Source organism: Gorilla gorilla, chromosome 9 (assembly GCF_029281585.2).
Source record: "Gorilla gorilla gorilla isolate KB3781 chromosome 9, NHGRI_mGorGor1-v2.1_pri, whole genome shotgun sequence".
Lineage (NCBI taxonomy): Eukaryota > Metazoa > Chordata > Mammalia > Primates > Hominidae > Gorilla > Gorilla gorilla.
This window is the reverse complement of record NC_073233.2, coordinates 17,738,231-17,754,323: the sequence shown is the minus strand read 5'-3', so window position 1 is coordinate 17,754,323 and position 16,093 is coordinate 17,738,231. Positions and strand designations below refer to the sequence as shown.

The 16,093-nt window shown below is 45.2% G+C and overlaps 1 protein-coding gene across 2 annotated transcripts in view; it reads left to right on the top strand.

The window, feature by feature from the left end:
* Nucleotides 1-16,093, top strand: part of GALNT18 (polypeptide N-acetylgalactosaminyltransferase 18) — a 349,733-nt gene that overhangs the window by 284,999 nt on the left and 48,641 nt on the right. For both annotated transcript variants that reach the window (XM_004050714.5, XM_055356610.2), the window contains 2 exons: nucleotides 2,758-2,895; nucleotides 8,397-8,492. In XM_004050714.5, coding sequence (XP_004050762.2) covers nucleotides 2,758-2,895; nucleotides 8,397-8,492 — 234 coding nt within the window. The remainder of the gene's footprint in view (nucleotides 1-2,757; nucleotides 2,896-8,396; nucleotides 8,493-16,093) is intronic.

The following is a 16,093-nucleotide window of genomic DNA, read 5'->3' as shown; positions in this document are numbered from 1 at the left end:
AATCAAGTCCCATTTAGAGGTTCTGGGTAGACATGAATTTTAGAGGAGGCCACAATTCAACTCACTACACCAAGTATTTGGCAAAAGAGGAAGATGCATTTATTGTTTTCTAATAAGGGCCAAGGTGACCTTCTCAGAGAAGGTTTACTTTCTTCTCAATATATGCCTCCTGCTTTGAAGATGGGTTTGATGAAATTTATAGTAAACACACAGGGCAGATATGCTGAACTATTAAAATGGAAAGGCAAAAGTCAGTTTATACACAGGAAGGGGAAGGGGACTTGATATTCAGAAAGATAAGCTGAACAAAGGGCTAGTTCTTGAGCTTCCTAGCAGGAGATGGCCACCTGGTGGATTGTACCTCTCTCATCTTTTACTCGATCATATGGAGGGAGGCAAACTTTGCCCTGTTCCTAAGTGCAGAAAGAAACTTTTCCTGTGGGAACCCGGAAGTTTAGGAAAACACAGAGGCCTTTGTGAGACAGGTTCTTCTACTGGCTCCCTATAAAACAGACTCAGTGTTAAATTTAGTCACATAAAGGCAATTATAACATGAAGGGAGAAGGAATGAATGGGTCCTGGGACACAGTTTTCTGATATAAGGATAAAGTACCATGGAGTGTAAAGGGTTAATACTTAATGAATGCTTTAGGGTCGGAGTGGAAGGTAGATTACATCTACTGCCAGTTCCTGTGTTCACCACTTCATAAATATTTTCTTCACCCAGCAAAGTAGCTCATGCTCAGTGCTAGGCCTGGGGGCACAGAGGTGAGTCTGATGGAAGTTTCCTGACCTTAAGGAGCCGGAGTCCAGCAGAGAAAGGCTCGGATAACAGTTGCAGAGAAGGCTCTGGGCAGGAGTGTGCAGCAGACAAGTCACGGATGAGGTCATTAAGAAGTACTAGGAAGCTGAAATAGCTCCTTGTCGTTCTAGAACTTTAACCTTCAGGCTGTAGCAGGTTCAAATTTTTATATTGCCTGAACTCTTGTGGGCAAAAAGGAATCTATCTCTTTTATATCTAAATTGTGTTTTTTGGTTTTTTTTTTTTTTTGGAGATGGAGTCTTGCTCTGTCGCCCAGGCTGGAGTGCAATGGTGCGATCTCGGCTCATTGCAAGCTCCGCCTCCTGGGTTCACGCCATTCTCCTGCCTCAGCCTCCCATGTAGCTGGGACTACAGGTGCCCGCCACCATGCCCGGCTAATTTTTTTGTATTTTTAGTAGAGACGGGGTTTCACCATGTTCGGCAGGATGGTCTCAAACTCCTGACCTTGTGATCCGCCTGACTCGGCCTCCCAAAGTGCTGGGATTACAGGTGTGAGCCACCGTGCCCAGACCCTAAATTGTGTTTTCACTCAAGCCCACATTGTCTGATGTCAAAAATTTGCCCTGTTCGTGTCCAGATAAATGCAGCCATTTTTGTGATCTTTCTCAGATATTTTAGACAAAATCTGCCCAACCTCAGTAACTCAATCCCTGGAGTTGATGTTTGAACCAGGGATTCACACAGAGAGCATATGGACCACAGTGTCGGTGAGAGAGAGTTCCACTTCTTCATCTGCCCTCCACTCTGGGCTGGCATCTTATGGGATGCCACATGCCCCATCTGCTTGCTGGCCTTCATCCCTGCCATGGTGTCATCCTCTGAGATGCACTGGGTCTTCATCAGATCCCCAGAGGATGGACCCCTCGGCAGCCTCTGCTTCTGCATCAGCTTTTTCTCAGCCAATTCTGTGCCCCATTCAACAGCTGGTATGCAGGCCAAGGAATTCTTAGTGCTGCCCAACTCTGCTCTACAAGCAATATGAGGAAGGGGGCTTCTCTAGCCTTCTCACTCCTGGACACAATCATGTGTCACTTCTGCTCCCTGGCTGCTGCACCGTGGTGGCTCAGGGGCCACCTCTCTGATGCTCCTGAGAAAGGAGGGAAACAAGTACTCTAGACGCCAAGACTCCCAGGCTTAAAGAGAGTCTGCTTCTCCTGCAAGGACTTGGTCCGAGGAGGCAGAAGGGTGGGATCTTCCAAACACGTAGAATAACATTAAAAGCAGAAACTCTAGACCCAGGTTAATTGGGTTCAAATCTCAGCTCCACCGTTTATTAGTTGTGGAGTCTTGGGCAAGTTACCAAGGAGGTTACTGAACCTCTCTTTGTCTCAACTCATCATCCGTAAAGGAGGATTATGTAGTGCTACTTTATAAGTATGAATGGGACAAAATACGTATAAATAAAAGTAAATAAATATATATTGCATGTCTCATTCAGAATACAGCCTAGCACTTTGGAAATGTTTAAACCTTAGCTGTTACGATTCTTAGGAATAGTATTATTAATACTATAGAATTAGCATCATTTCATCTCAATGCTTTTTCCTTCCCCTCTCTCTCTCACCTTAAAGCTCAGAATCTCTCATCTTGCCTCTTGAGTTAGGGAAAAGCTTTATTCAGATGGATTCTTCCTATTTCTTTCATCTACACCCAGACTATAGCTTTTTTTTTTTTTCTTTAAGGATTTGGCATCTTTTTTTTCAATGGCCTTTGATGACAAGGCCCGGCAATGCTGACCTCGGGTTTCATAGTCTAAATGAGGATGGTTACGGGGTTAAGGTACCCGTGGGAAAATGCAAGAGTTAACGTGCCACATGGTCCCTTCCCCAGTCTCTAGGAATCCTGTTGGGGGCACAAGGTCATGCCAAAGTAGAGTTTGGGGAGAAGCTGCAACCTGGGAGTGGCTTCATCTCTGCTTCCGCGTCCCTGTGCAGGACTCAGGAATTGACATTGGGGACATCACTGCAAGGAAGGCTCTCAGGAAACAGCTGCAGTGCAAGACCTTCCGGTGGTACCTGGTCAGCGTGTACCCAGAGATGAGGATGTACTCTGACATCATTGCCTATGGAGTGGTAAGGAGCTGGCCTCCTCCGGGTTTCATTCAGACACAGACAGAAAGAAACAGTGAAGAAAGGGAGGGGAGGGAAAGAGCCTCTCAGCTGCTCACATGAAGAACTGCAGTAGGCCTGGGGACCGGGCGCTGGGTTCTGCACCTGCAAGACAGCCTTTACTTTTACAGCCCGAACCCCTCCAGTCCCTTGAGAGAGGTACTTGTCTCTCCTTTATAGTCCTAAGCAATTCAGCTCTGGCCCCACACCTGCATATTCCACTTAATAAAACACATAATAAAGCAGTTAGCTTAAGATTAAAAGGTAAGGTAACAAACACCTGCTGTTCTCCCAGCTGGGGTGCCTGAGGGTCTATGAGTCACCCTGTGTGCCTCCCTGACCAAGGAGCTAATGCCTTCCATTCGCATGCAGAGCCTCCCTGAGAAGAGTTCTAGAGACAGAGCCATCTTGAATTTATTTTATTTGCTGTATTTTTAGTACTGCTTGTTGATGGGCACAGAGCAGTTCTCCCTGATGGGAGGGAGCAAGATGGAGGGGGCAGAGCATAGGGTTTGGAGTTAGACAGACCTGGTTCAAATCTTAACCAGGCTGCTTCCCAGGTAAGTGTCTTAATGTCACGGGCCTCAGTTTCTTCATCTGTTAAATGGGGGTAATTCAATACTATCCCCGTAGAGTAAAAGAAAATCTAAGATTTGTAGATATGTAAACTTAGAAAATGTATTTTCTATCTAAGGTTAAAATACTTCAAATATGATAAACTCTCCCATTTTCTCAATATTCCCTGGACCATACAAGTCAAATGCTGTAAGGTATTTTAAATGATATTTTGATTGATTTTTGGCTATCTCACCTGGCTTTTGCTGACTTACAGTCTGAACACATAAACTTTTGCCAGGACAAACCCCCAAGACTACTCTGTGTAGGATTAGCTATATTATCTCCATGTCACAGGTGGGGAAACAGAGTCAAAGAGTGATTTTCACAAGCTCACATAATCAGCAGTGAAACCAAGTCTAAAAAACCAGCTTCTGGTATCACTCTGATTCCTCCCTTTGGAGAGTGTCCCCTCAGACCTTTTTTGATATCTCAAGGTGAAAACGTGAAGGAAGAACTGAAGTCTCTTCTTTTGATTAGCTGTGGTTAAAGCTGAGTTCAAAGCCTGCCCCAGATGGGAATGTAGTGAACAGGACAATTGCCTATAAGCGGGAAGAATCTGCTGAGAGATTGGGCTCAGTGCTCCCTATGTGCCCCCCAACTCTTATATCATATACATCCTAGGATTCCAAAGCAGACAGAATTGGAATCCTAGACCCATGCCCTCTGCCCCCAGGGTCTCTGTTATCCAGAAGGCCAGATTGTAGGAGACAGTGTTATCCTCCCATGAGTGTCCCCATGGCATGGTTGACATATCCCAAGAGAACCATGCAGTGACCTCTCACCTCTCCACCTCTGAGGCTGGTGCAATTCACATCTCTGCAAACACCTCAGCCAGTGCTGCGCAGGTAGTACCTGAGTCTCCAGATCCTGTTGTCACCATGGAAACACATTGCACTGTAAGGTGCCTATCTGTCCCATTCACCTCCCCAGAACCATCCTGAGGACACAGCTGCCTTTGATGCCCCACACTCCACCCATAGCAAGCTATGTATGCTGCTTGGCCATGGGTGAACCCAATCCTAAAAGGAGAGTTACGCTGCTGTGGCTCCAGAGAAACTATTGGCCCCAAGCCTCTGTGAGCCAGGGCAAGCTTCTGGATTCATGTTCTCAGCAGGCTGTCAGCTGTGGCTGAGCAGAATTAGCCAAACTCACCCAGAGAGGCAGGAGAAGCAGTAACAGTAGAGGTGTGTACATGTGGCCACTGCAGTTCTGGGTCTTGGCCAAAGGCATTCTCATCCTCCAAGCAAAAGCATCTCATCTTATACATATGTGCAACAGGTTTAACATGTAGCCTCTGCATGCCACCCCCAGAAACATTTGGTTTGTCAAATACTAAGTGGCAAATACAGGGTTGTGATCTAGATCTGTCTGAGTCCAGAGCTGGGCCTATGTTTACTGTCATACTGAAAACCATTCACTTGCCATCCCAAAGGGCTGAGCTGTGTTAGCCATCCCTGTGGCTGGCAGAGGGCTCTGACCCCCTGCACATTCATCAGCCCACCACTGCTCAGGGCGCAGCCAGCCTCCCCTCCCTCCTGCCTTCTCCACGGGACAAGCCCCTACATAAGCAGAGACATGCCTGCTTGTCAAAGAGCATAATGAACTCTTAATGGCGGCAACTGGCTGAAGATGGGCAAAGTGGGATGCAGCCACAATAGCAAGAGTATTTGCTGGGTCTGAATCATTCTTCCTGGGAATTATTTTTATCCTAAAATGAAGAGACCAGATGTCTTTTCAGGGGCATAATTTCTTTTTCCTTTTTCTGTTCCAACTCATGCCCAAATGACATTGTTCAGGACAAATGACTTCTGGGACTCTGAGTCGAGCCAGTATCAAGTCTATAGCCCAGCCCATTAATCCACTAATAGGTCCCATTAATGACTCCTGCAGGCCTAAGGACCTGTGGGCCCCATCGTGTGGGCATAAGTTTCCCCTGGATCATTGAGCTTCATGTCTAGGAGATGGGGTAGCATTGGATTAATCACAGCTCTGGTGCTGAGAGTAGAGATGGAGGGGCATCTGGAAACAGACATGCCTGGCTTCTGAATGTTAGCTTTGCCCCTTAATGGCTATGTAAACTTGACAATGTGCAAAACCTTAGTGGTCACAGTAATGCCATTTCGTAGGGCATATTTTACAGCCTCAGGATTATAGCCATTTGCATTACGGAAAGAGCTTGGGTTTTGGAGTCTGACAGACCAGCTCTTTCACTTGTCCAACTATGATTCCATTCATTTGGGAATGCCAGTCATTTACTCATGTTTTTCATGTGCCCACTCACTCACCCACTCCACGAGTGTTGACTGTCTCCTTTGTGCCTGGCCTGTATGATATACAGTGAGACTGAGACCCAGTCTGATGACTAACAGCGGAGACAAGTGAAGAAGGAACAAGAATGCAACCTGCTAAGTGCTACCCTGAGAAATGGGGTGCTAGCAAAGCACAGGGAAGTGGTCTCATACCAGACTTGGGTTGGGAAAGACTTCCAGAGTGGCAGATAAGCTGAGAGCCAAGGGAAGAGGCAAAGAGGAGGCCAAGACCAAGGGCGATATGGGGAAGTGTCCACACAGGCTGAATAACACTATAGACAGGGAGGAGAGTGGAGCTTGTTACTACACCACAGTTCCTTCATCCTTAAAAGAGATAATATCTCTGGGCTGGCTAGTCATTATGAGAATTAGGTGAGACATATGTGGAAAGCACTTCACATGGTACCTGACACATAGATGCATTCCTAAAAGCTGGTTTCCCTGAATGGCTTTGAGGAAGGTTACAGCAATAATAATAGCAGCCAACAATTATTGCAACATTTGTTATTTGCCAGGCCCTATGCTAAGCACTTGTAGATATTGTTTCACTTAATCCTCATAACAGCCTTATGAGGTAGGCACTATTATTATTTCTTATTTTAGAGGGAAGAAAACAAACAAGAAGGAGTTACATTGCTTTATTCAAGACCCCTCAGCTGGAGCCAGGTTTCCATCCCAGCCTGTTGCTTCTAGCTCCTTCAGTGGACTACCTGCCTAAGGAATGGTGGGGGTTGGGGGGAGGAATGGCACAGAGCCAGGGAGGACTTCATCAAAAGACACCCACCCTCTCACCCAAGCACTGGCATTAAGAACCCAGGGGAAAGCCAAGTCTAACCTCAGGGCTCTCCAGGCCTTCCTCTTTGCAACAGCAGTTAGCAGATTTTCCTAGTGGGTTACAGTGCTTGGCTTTAGATATGACACCCACCTCTTCGTGGGCTGTAGGACAAGAACAAAGTGTGTTTACATATGCTCTTCCCACTAAGGCAAACCAAGGAATTGGTTTATAATGGAGGATTTGCTGCAGAAATGCTACTGGGGGCTCTGCCTGAGACACACGTTCATGTAACATTTCTTCAGAATCTCTGAACTGCAAGTTTGGGATTAAGGTGCTACCACCCAGTAGAGGAAAGGAAGCTCAAAAGAAAAGAATTCAACTCTGTTCCTTGTCCCCTGTTAGGAACAGGGTATGCATGGAGCACACGTGGGCCTCTGGTTATCGGCTCCATCTCATGCCTCTTCATTGGCTTCGTTTTACTCCTGCCACAAACCATCAGGAGTACAAAGGCCCTGCTGCTGTCTCTGGCCTCCCCCCAGATAGATAGCCTCCCTGTGGCCTCTTTCCTTGTCTTCCCTGGATTCTGATCTCCAGTCCCCTGTTCTAGGCAGAGTGTTTTGATTGCTAAGAAGAGAACCCAGTCAAGCCAGCTCAAGTTAAGATGAGGGGTGTAAAGGTACCACAAACTCTTACAGGAGTAGGAAGTGAAATGCAGCTGGACATGGGTACTCCAGCAGGGAAGCCACTGAAGCCGCTGCAGGGGCAAGATGGTCTCCCTTGTCTCTCATTCTGTCTGCCTCGTGCATCTTCATATCCTTGATCACAACTGACTTTCTCTGCTTGCACATGGCCATGGCCAACAGAACCCCCCATGCCCAGTTTAAACAGCCTTGCAATTCTAGTGGCCACCACCCACTGATCACAGCCTCTGGGTTCTGTTTAGATTCCTAAGACAGGATAAGAGAGTAATGAGATGGGGAGGAGAGAGAGGCAGAGAAAGAGAGTGATTAATTCTGAAGCGTGGGTTGGTGCCCACCATGGTCCACTCAGTTGTGGCCGGTGAGCAGGGCCATGAGGTCTATGGGCTGCCCTTCCAAGGGCTGAGAGTGGCTGTAAGCAAGAAAGTAACACTGAATACAAGCTGTCTTACCCAGACGTGTGTTAATTGCCGAGACTGGATCCATCCACCTGTAGGTGAGGATAAGAGATGCTGCTCTCTTCTCCTGCTCCCACCCTGGCCCCCTCCTCTCTTATTCTCCCATCCGACCTCCCACTCTGGAAGACCCTAAGCAGTGGGCCACCAAGGCGCTGGCCAAGCCACTGCTGGGTCTGCAGGAGGCAGAGAGCGTCTGGTCCCAGGGGACCTCTGAGGCCTGAAAATAGCTAAGATGTTGCCCATTTCCCCCAACACTAAAGAGCAAAGATTTCTCTCAGGGACACTTGAAGGCTGTTGTCCCACCCCTGAGGAAGTGGAGGGGCTGAAGAACAGGCACCATCTTGTGTGTGCACACGCATGCACATGTCCTGTAACCCAGCTCACTGTTTAATGACATGTAAGTGTTTCTCCTGCAAAGGAGGCTGGTCTCCCCTTAGCATCTTTATGCAAGGCAAAAGCTGGTGCTGTTGGTTCTATAGTGTTCAAGGGCCTTGGGCTGATTATGGAAATGAAATCTGTCTCAGCAGAATACTTGTTTCTCCAGAGTTAATTCGTTTGCTCTCTCTGTTCCTCTCTTTGGTGTGGCCATCTGTTCTCTGATGTTCAGCTGCAGAATTCTCTGAAGACTGATTTGTGTCTTGACCAGGGGCCAGATACAGAGAATGTCCCCATCATGTACATCTGCCATGGGATGACGCCTCAGGTGAGTCCTCTAAGAGATTCCTGTGCCAGGAGTGTGCATATGAGTGCCTGGCATGGGGAAGGAGAGCTAGGCTCTGTCACGGCAGCTCTGGGACCAGGGGCCTCTGGGGCTTTTCATTAGGGCACTTCATCATGAGCTGAAGAGGATGGGTCACACCTGCCTTGCCTGGAAGGAAGCTGAGGGAGTGGATGCTATGACTCCAGGATCCTCTAGGATGATGAGGAGGAAAGGGGTTACACTTCTAAGGAGAAACACCTGCTTCCTTTGGGGGAAACTATGGGTACATCACAGTTCTGGCTCTGACAACCAAGCTGCTCCCTAGCAAGAGTGGGAGGTTCTCCCAAGCTCCCTGAAATGTCAGAGTCCCTTCAGCGTACCATGGCACGGTCTTCAGCTCTGCCCTTTAGTAGATCATAGCTGGGGCCAAAATTTATAGCCATGGGCCTTCTTTCCAGCTCTTCTTCTGACCTTCTTCTGGTGGAGAATGAAGGGCAGCTACCGGGAAAATAAGTTATTCTTACAAAGTCCCCATTCATAGTCTAAGCTTCAGATACTCAAAGAGGATGCCAAGACACAGGCAAGATAAATGGTTCGTTGAACAAAGTACAGCAGACAACCCTTGACCAAGAATGTCATAGGCTGACCTGTTCTGAATTGATTACATTCCCAGAGTTTACTTATCTCCAGAAGTACACAATGATTTAAAAAGATGTTTTAGGCCGGGCACGGTGGCTCACACCTGTAATCTCAGCACTTTGGGAGGCCAAGGTGGGCGGATCACGAGTTCAGGAGATCGAGACCATCTTGGCTAACACGGTGAAACCCCATCTCTACTAAAAATACAAAAAATTAGCCAGGCGTGGTGGCGGGCGCCTGTAGTCCCAGCTACTCGGGAGGCTAACGCAGGAGAATGGCATGAACCCGGGAGGCAGAGCTTGCAGTGAGCTGAGATCGCGCTACTGCAGTCCGGCCTGGGCGACAGAGCGAGATTCCGTCTCAAAAAAAAAAAAAAGATATTTAGCATGTAAGATATGCCTATGTGTGCAATTACAATTAAAAGAGTGTTTAAAAGAGCTGTTGCCTACTGAAACACACAACTGAAGGACATCATGACGTGTATGTCACTCTGTGTGTGAATGCTGAGCCTTCCCAGGGATTGTCCATTGTGACCTCTACCATCTTGTCCTTTTTGGGGACTGAGTTGCTGTGACATTACTGGCTGGTTAATTGCAGGCCAGCAAATCAGGTTGTGCTCACACAACCCAGTATGGCAACACATTCCTCATTGTTAACAATGGTGTGGCATTTTTAATGAGTGACTATCTTTTTAAACATTGTATTGAAGTAAAACATATATAGAGGGAATAAATGAATTATAGGTGTACAGCTTAATCTATTTCCAGAGTGAACACACCCAGATCAAAAATAAGAGTATTGCTGCCTGATTTTGAATTCTACATAAATAGGACTACATAATATATATTTTCTTATGTTGACTTCTTTCATAATTATATTTTTTTAATTTTTATTTTTATTTCAATGGTTTTTGAGATTCGGGTGGTTTTTGGTTACATGGATACTTGGATAAGTTCTTCAGTGGTGATTGCTGAAATTTTAGTACACCCGTCACCCAAGCCGTGTACACTGTACCCAGTATGTACTCTTTTATTCCTCACCCCTCCTCCCAACCTTTCCTGCTAAGTCCCCAAAATCCATTATGTCATTCTTATGCCTTTGCATCCTCATAGCTTAGCTCCCACTTATATGAAAGTGAAAACGTACGATATTTGGTTTTTCATTCCTGGATTACTTCACTTAGAATAATGGCCTCCACCTTCATCCAAGTTACTGCAAAAGACATTATTTTATTTCTTTCTGTGGCTGATTAGTATTCTATGATGAATATATACCACATTTTCTTTATCCACTCGTTGGCTGATGGGCACTCAGGTTGGTTCCATATTTTTACAATTGTGAATTGTGCTGCTATAAACATGCATGTGCATGCATCTTTTTCATATAATGACTTCTTTTCCTTTGGGTAGATACCCAGTAGTGGGATTGCTGGATCAAATGGTAGTTTTACTTTCAGTTCTTGAAGGAATATCCATACTGTTTTCCATAGTGGTTGTACTAATTTATATTCCCACCAGCAGTGTAAAAGTGTTCCACACAGCAAAAGAAGTCATTAAACAGACAACCCACAGTGTGGGAGAAAATATTCACAAACTATGCATCCAACAAAGGATAAATATCCAGAATCTACAAGGAACTCAACAAATCAGTAAGAAAAAAAAAAACCACATAATCTCATCAAAAAGCCAAAGGACATAAATAGACAATTCTCAAAAGAAATATACAAACAGCTAACAAACATATGAAAAAATGCTCTACATCACTAATCATCAGGGAAATGCAAATTAAAACAACAATGAGATACCACCTTACTCCTTCAAGAATGGCCTAATTAAAAAGTCAAAAACCAATAGATGTTGGCATGGATGTGGTGAAAAGGGAACACTTTCATCATTACATTTCTGGGATACATCCCTGCTATTACCTGTAGTTGTAATTTGTTCATTTTTACTGCTATGTAGTATTCCATTTTATAAATATACTATAATTCATGATCTATTCATCTGCTGATGGACACTTGGACTATGGCCAGTTTGGAAGTATCATGAATACTGCTGCTATGAACAACCTTGATCATGTCGTTTGGTGTACATATATGCTCACTTCTTTCGGTTTTATGCCCGGGAGCAGAATTCCTGAGTCATAGGGTTGAAATACATTCACTTTAGTAGACATTGCCTGTATTAGTCTGCTCAGGTTGCCAAGACAAAATATCACAGGCCTTAAACCACATAAACTTATTTTCTCACAGTTCTGGAGGCTGGGAAGCCCAAGATCAGAATGCTGGCCTGTTCAGTTTCTGGTGAGGGCTCCTTTCTTTTCTTGAAGATGGCCACCTTCTTGCTGTGTCCTCACATGGGAAAGACAGACAGCACACAACAATGAGCTCTCTGGTGTCTATTCTTATAAGGATGCTAATCCTATCAGGTCAGGGCTGTATCCCTGTGACCTCACTTAACCTTAACTTAAAGATCTGAAGAATTATCAGCCTATCCATGTTGCAAAAAACTGAGAAAGCTCTTTCTGAAAAAAACACTAAGGTGTGGCTCATGATAAAGAGAACATGAGTTTGACTTAGGTGGACTTTGCCAGTCATTTCAACAGAAGCCAGGAATACAGATGAAATTACACCTGTAGAGAGACTGCCAGTTTGAACTAAAGGGGACAGAGAAAGTGGGATAGAATGAAAGAATGCTATTGGACTTGGAGTCCATAGGACCATAGGGACCATAGAGCTATTTGGCTGTGAATGTGCTCTATTCCTCAAGAAAAGGAAGAATGATGCAAAAGGCATTTTTAGGGATCATCAGGGCTGCCACTCCCACCACAAGGCCAGGAGAAGGGCTGGTGCCCTGTCTAGCCTAAGGGCCAGGGCCACCCCACACAGCCACGGTAGTGATGCTGTCACCCCAGTGGACCTGGAGGGCAGAGCATTGAGCCAAAGAGGGTTATTCTTGAGCCTTAAGAGCTAATGGAATTTGACTTGCTAAGATTTTGAACTTGCTTGGGACTCATCACTCTCCTTCATTCTGATTTTTCCTTCCGGAATGAGAATATCTATTCTACGCCTTTCCCACAGTTGTGTTTTGGAACCACATGACTTATCTAATTCCACAGGCTCACATTTGAAGAGAAATTTTGCCTTGGGATGAATTGTACTTGGAGTCTCATTTACCTGATGTAGAGGATATTTAGATGAGACTTTGGACTTTAGAGTTGATGTTAGAATGAGTTAAGACCTTTGGGGCTGTTGGGATGGAATGATGTATTTTGCATGCCTTAAAAACAGGCATTTGAGGAAGCCAGGGGCAGAACGTTATGGACTGCATTGTGCCCCTCCTTGAAAATCATATGTTGAAACCCTGACCCTGGTAGTATTTCAAGTGAGGAAGTAATTAAAGTCAATTCAGGTCATAAGGGTGGTGCCCTAATCTGATAGGATTAGTGTCCTTATAAGAGCAGACATCAAAGAGCTTGATCACTAGCTTTCTTTTCTCTCTGCCATGAAAGACACAGTGATACAGCAGCTGTCTGCAAGCCAGGAAGTAGTTCCTAAGCAGAAACTAAATTGACCAGCATCTTGATCTTGGACTTCCCAGCCTCCAGAACTATGAGAAAATAAATTTGTTATTTATGCCACCTAGTCTGTGGTACTTGGTGACAGCCTGAGCCAACTAATAAACTGCCAAACAATTTTCCAAAATTGTTGTACCAATTTTTACTTCTCCCAGCTTTATATTAGAGTTCTAGTTGCTCTACATCCTTGCCAACATTTGGTATTACCCATATTTTTAATTATAGCCATTGTAGTGGGTGTATAGTACTATCACTCTGTGGTTTTAATTTGCAGTTCTCTGATTATTAATGAAGTTGGGCACCTGGGTTTTCAGCACAGAATGTCTTCATGTTATCCTTGAATGTGGGCCAAGGTAGCCAGGTCACAAGTAGTTGGTCTTTCTGTAAATTCTTGCTCTGCTTTCTGACACCTGTGATCTTATCTGGACCATTGGACAAATGTTGAATGTTTTGTCTGTGTGATGGTAGATGTTGGCCTGAGCAGAGGCTGCCAGTTCTCTACCAACTGCAGATGATACAATATGGGACAGTATCTGTTATACTTACAGTGAGGATTCTGGAGCCAGATTGCCTGAATCTAAATACCAGCTTTGAGCCTTTCTAGTTGTAAAATCTTCGCAAGGTTTTAAAATCTAGGCCTATTTTTTTAGTTTGTAAAATGTGGACTAACAATGGTAGATACACCAAAAAGGTTGTTGTGAGGATTTAACACATGTAAAATATTTGAAACAATACCTGGTATGTAGTAAGTCCTCAATAAATGTTATCTATTAGTATTTCTATAAGGATGGTGTTACCATTATTACTCCACTTTAACCCTGACTCCTGTTCAGTGTAAATACACTCAAGGTTCTAGCTGCAACCAACCCTAGACTGACTCTCCTTGACCCCATGTTGCCATCTGCCATGGGGGCCTGCCCTGGTCAAAACCTACCCATAGGCCAGGTGTGGTGGCTCACGCCTGTAATCCTAGCACTTTGGGAGGCTGAGGCAGTCAGTTCACCTGAGGTCAGGAGTTCGAGACCAGCCTAGCCAACATGGCAAAACCCTGTCTCTACTAAAAATATAAAAAAATTAGCCAGGCGTGGTGGCACACACCTGTAATTCCAGCTACTCGGAAGGCTGAGGCGGGAGAATCACTTGAACCTGGGAGGCAGAGGTTGCAGTGAGCTGAGACTGCACCACTGCCCTCCAGCCTGAGCGACAGAGTGAGACTCCGTCTCAAAAAAACAAAACAAAACAGAAAACCTACTCATAAACTATTGGAGCATCACTGAGTTACTATGGCACCAAAAATGTAAGGGAGTTAGGAAAGGACAGTGAAGTGGGCGTTGGGATGCCTGAGTTCAAGGGTTTGTCTTGCTACACAATTGCAACATCACCTTAATCTTTTCTGGGCCTTTATTTTGTTTTACTATTTTATTGAGGTAGAATTTTATACTAAAATACACGAATCTTAACTGCACAGGTCTTAACTTTGTATACACTGTACAGTCACCATTAAGTTCAAACCCATCATTCCAGAAGGCTTCCTCATTTGTCCTCTTGGTCATATCTCCACCCAAAGGTAAGGATTGTTCTGACCACTCTCACCATTGATGAGTTTCATCTGAGCCTGTATTTCTGTCTGCAGATGATGAAGCTGGATTGGGCTTCTTTAGGCTCAACACTCCTAGCTCTGACAATCTGCTTATCTCTAATTCCTTTGTTTTGAAATTCAGTTGGCGTGGGAAACTGTGAATTTGTGCTTGCCAGGAATGCTGGGAGCTGCCTTTGTAAATAAGCTTCTTGATGTGAAGCTGCAGCAAGTCTCAAAGAGTTGGGTCTCCCTTCCCCATCCCCCAAAGCCACAGAACACTCATGCAGCTGGGCTGTACAGGGAGCCCTTGGTGTCCAGGTGACCTTTCACGCCAGGCCATGCTCAGATGCACAACTAGCAGTGCTGTGTAGGGAGGTTTGGGACCAGCCTCAGATTACACACATTTCCCAGGAAGGGGTAGGGATGCTGCTGTGGCAGGACTCTGTTGAGGCTGTGGCTTGCCCAGTGAGCTGGGAGAGCTGGAAAGGACAAGGTTATCCTGGGGACGGGCTGGGTATTCCCAACCTGAGCTCCTACATCCACCCATGATGAATGCAGGGGCAGGGGATGAGTGAAAGGTAAGGGGCTGCTGTCTGGCAAGGCTTCCCAGACTCATCTTCCAGCCCGCAAGAAGTTCACTGCTCGTGGAAGAGTAAGAAAAGGGGTACTCTAGGATGTGTTACCTGAGGATGAAGTCAGGGTACATCTCAGAAGGAGATGTGGACAGGTGAGGACCCCAAAGATCCTCTGAATCCTACAGACTTGGTCCAAATCAAACATTCAACATGCATTTCCAGGGATGTCACCCCCTCCTACTGGCAGCTCTCAGCAAAATCTTTATTGTTACCATGGCCACATAGGACAAGGAGAGCTTTGGGAAGGTCATGTATGCACGGATAGAACTGTCACATGCCATTGTGCAGGTTGTGCACTGTACAACTGCAGGAGATGGGGGTGGCACTTTACATTGTTGCCTAGAGAATATAGACCAAGCCAGGGTAATGGTATTTCTGACCTCTCCTATGAAAACTTACATATTCCTTCCTAAGCATCACACTTGATAGGAAGCCTGAAAATGCTGAAAGACAATTTCTGAGGCAATATATAGTGATTAAGAACCAGACTATATGGGTTCAAATCCCAGCCATGCCACTTACTAACTGAGTCTCTTAGGTGAGTGTCTCCTCGTGCCTCAATTGTATTGCCTGTAATGAAATTGGCTGGTGGTTGGTGGTCCCTTAGCTTGTAGCAGCATAAGAGAGAATATAGTAGTACTAACTTTGTGGAGTTGTTATAAGGATTAAATAAATCAATGCACATAAAGCGTTTAGAGAACAAAATCTGGTACACAGTCATTGCTTACTAAATGTTGGCTATTATTACTATTACCAGATTGGTAAAGACACTCTAGACCATGTCCTTGAGTTAATAGAGTAGGAATTGTTTAGCTTAAAAAGAGAACAGATTTAAGGGGGACGTTAAAACTCCTTCCAAATTATAAGGACGCAGATTTTTGGCTGAGCATGAGGAAACTCTTCCCAATCATTGGCTCAGGTTATTTTGACATCTCCGTCATCAGCACTGAGCCATGTTTGGCAGGCTCCAGGGACATTCTGAAGGATTTTTATATCATGTAGGCTCTTAAGCTAAGAAATTCCTAAGGGTTCTTGCACCCTGGAATTCTATGACTTTTTAATTCATTACCTTGTCCAAATCAAGGTAATGGCTTGTAGCAGCATAACTCCACCCTTCACATGACATTCTCCATGTGTGTGTCTGTGTCCAAATTGCTCCTTTTTTATGAACAGCG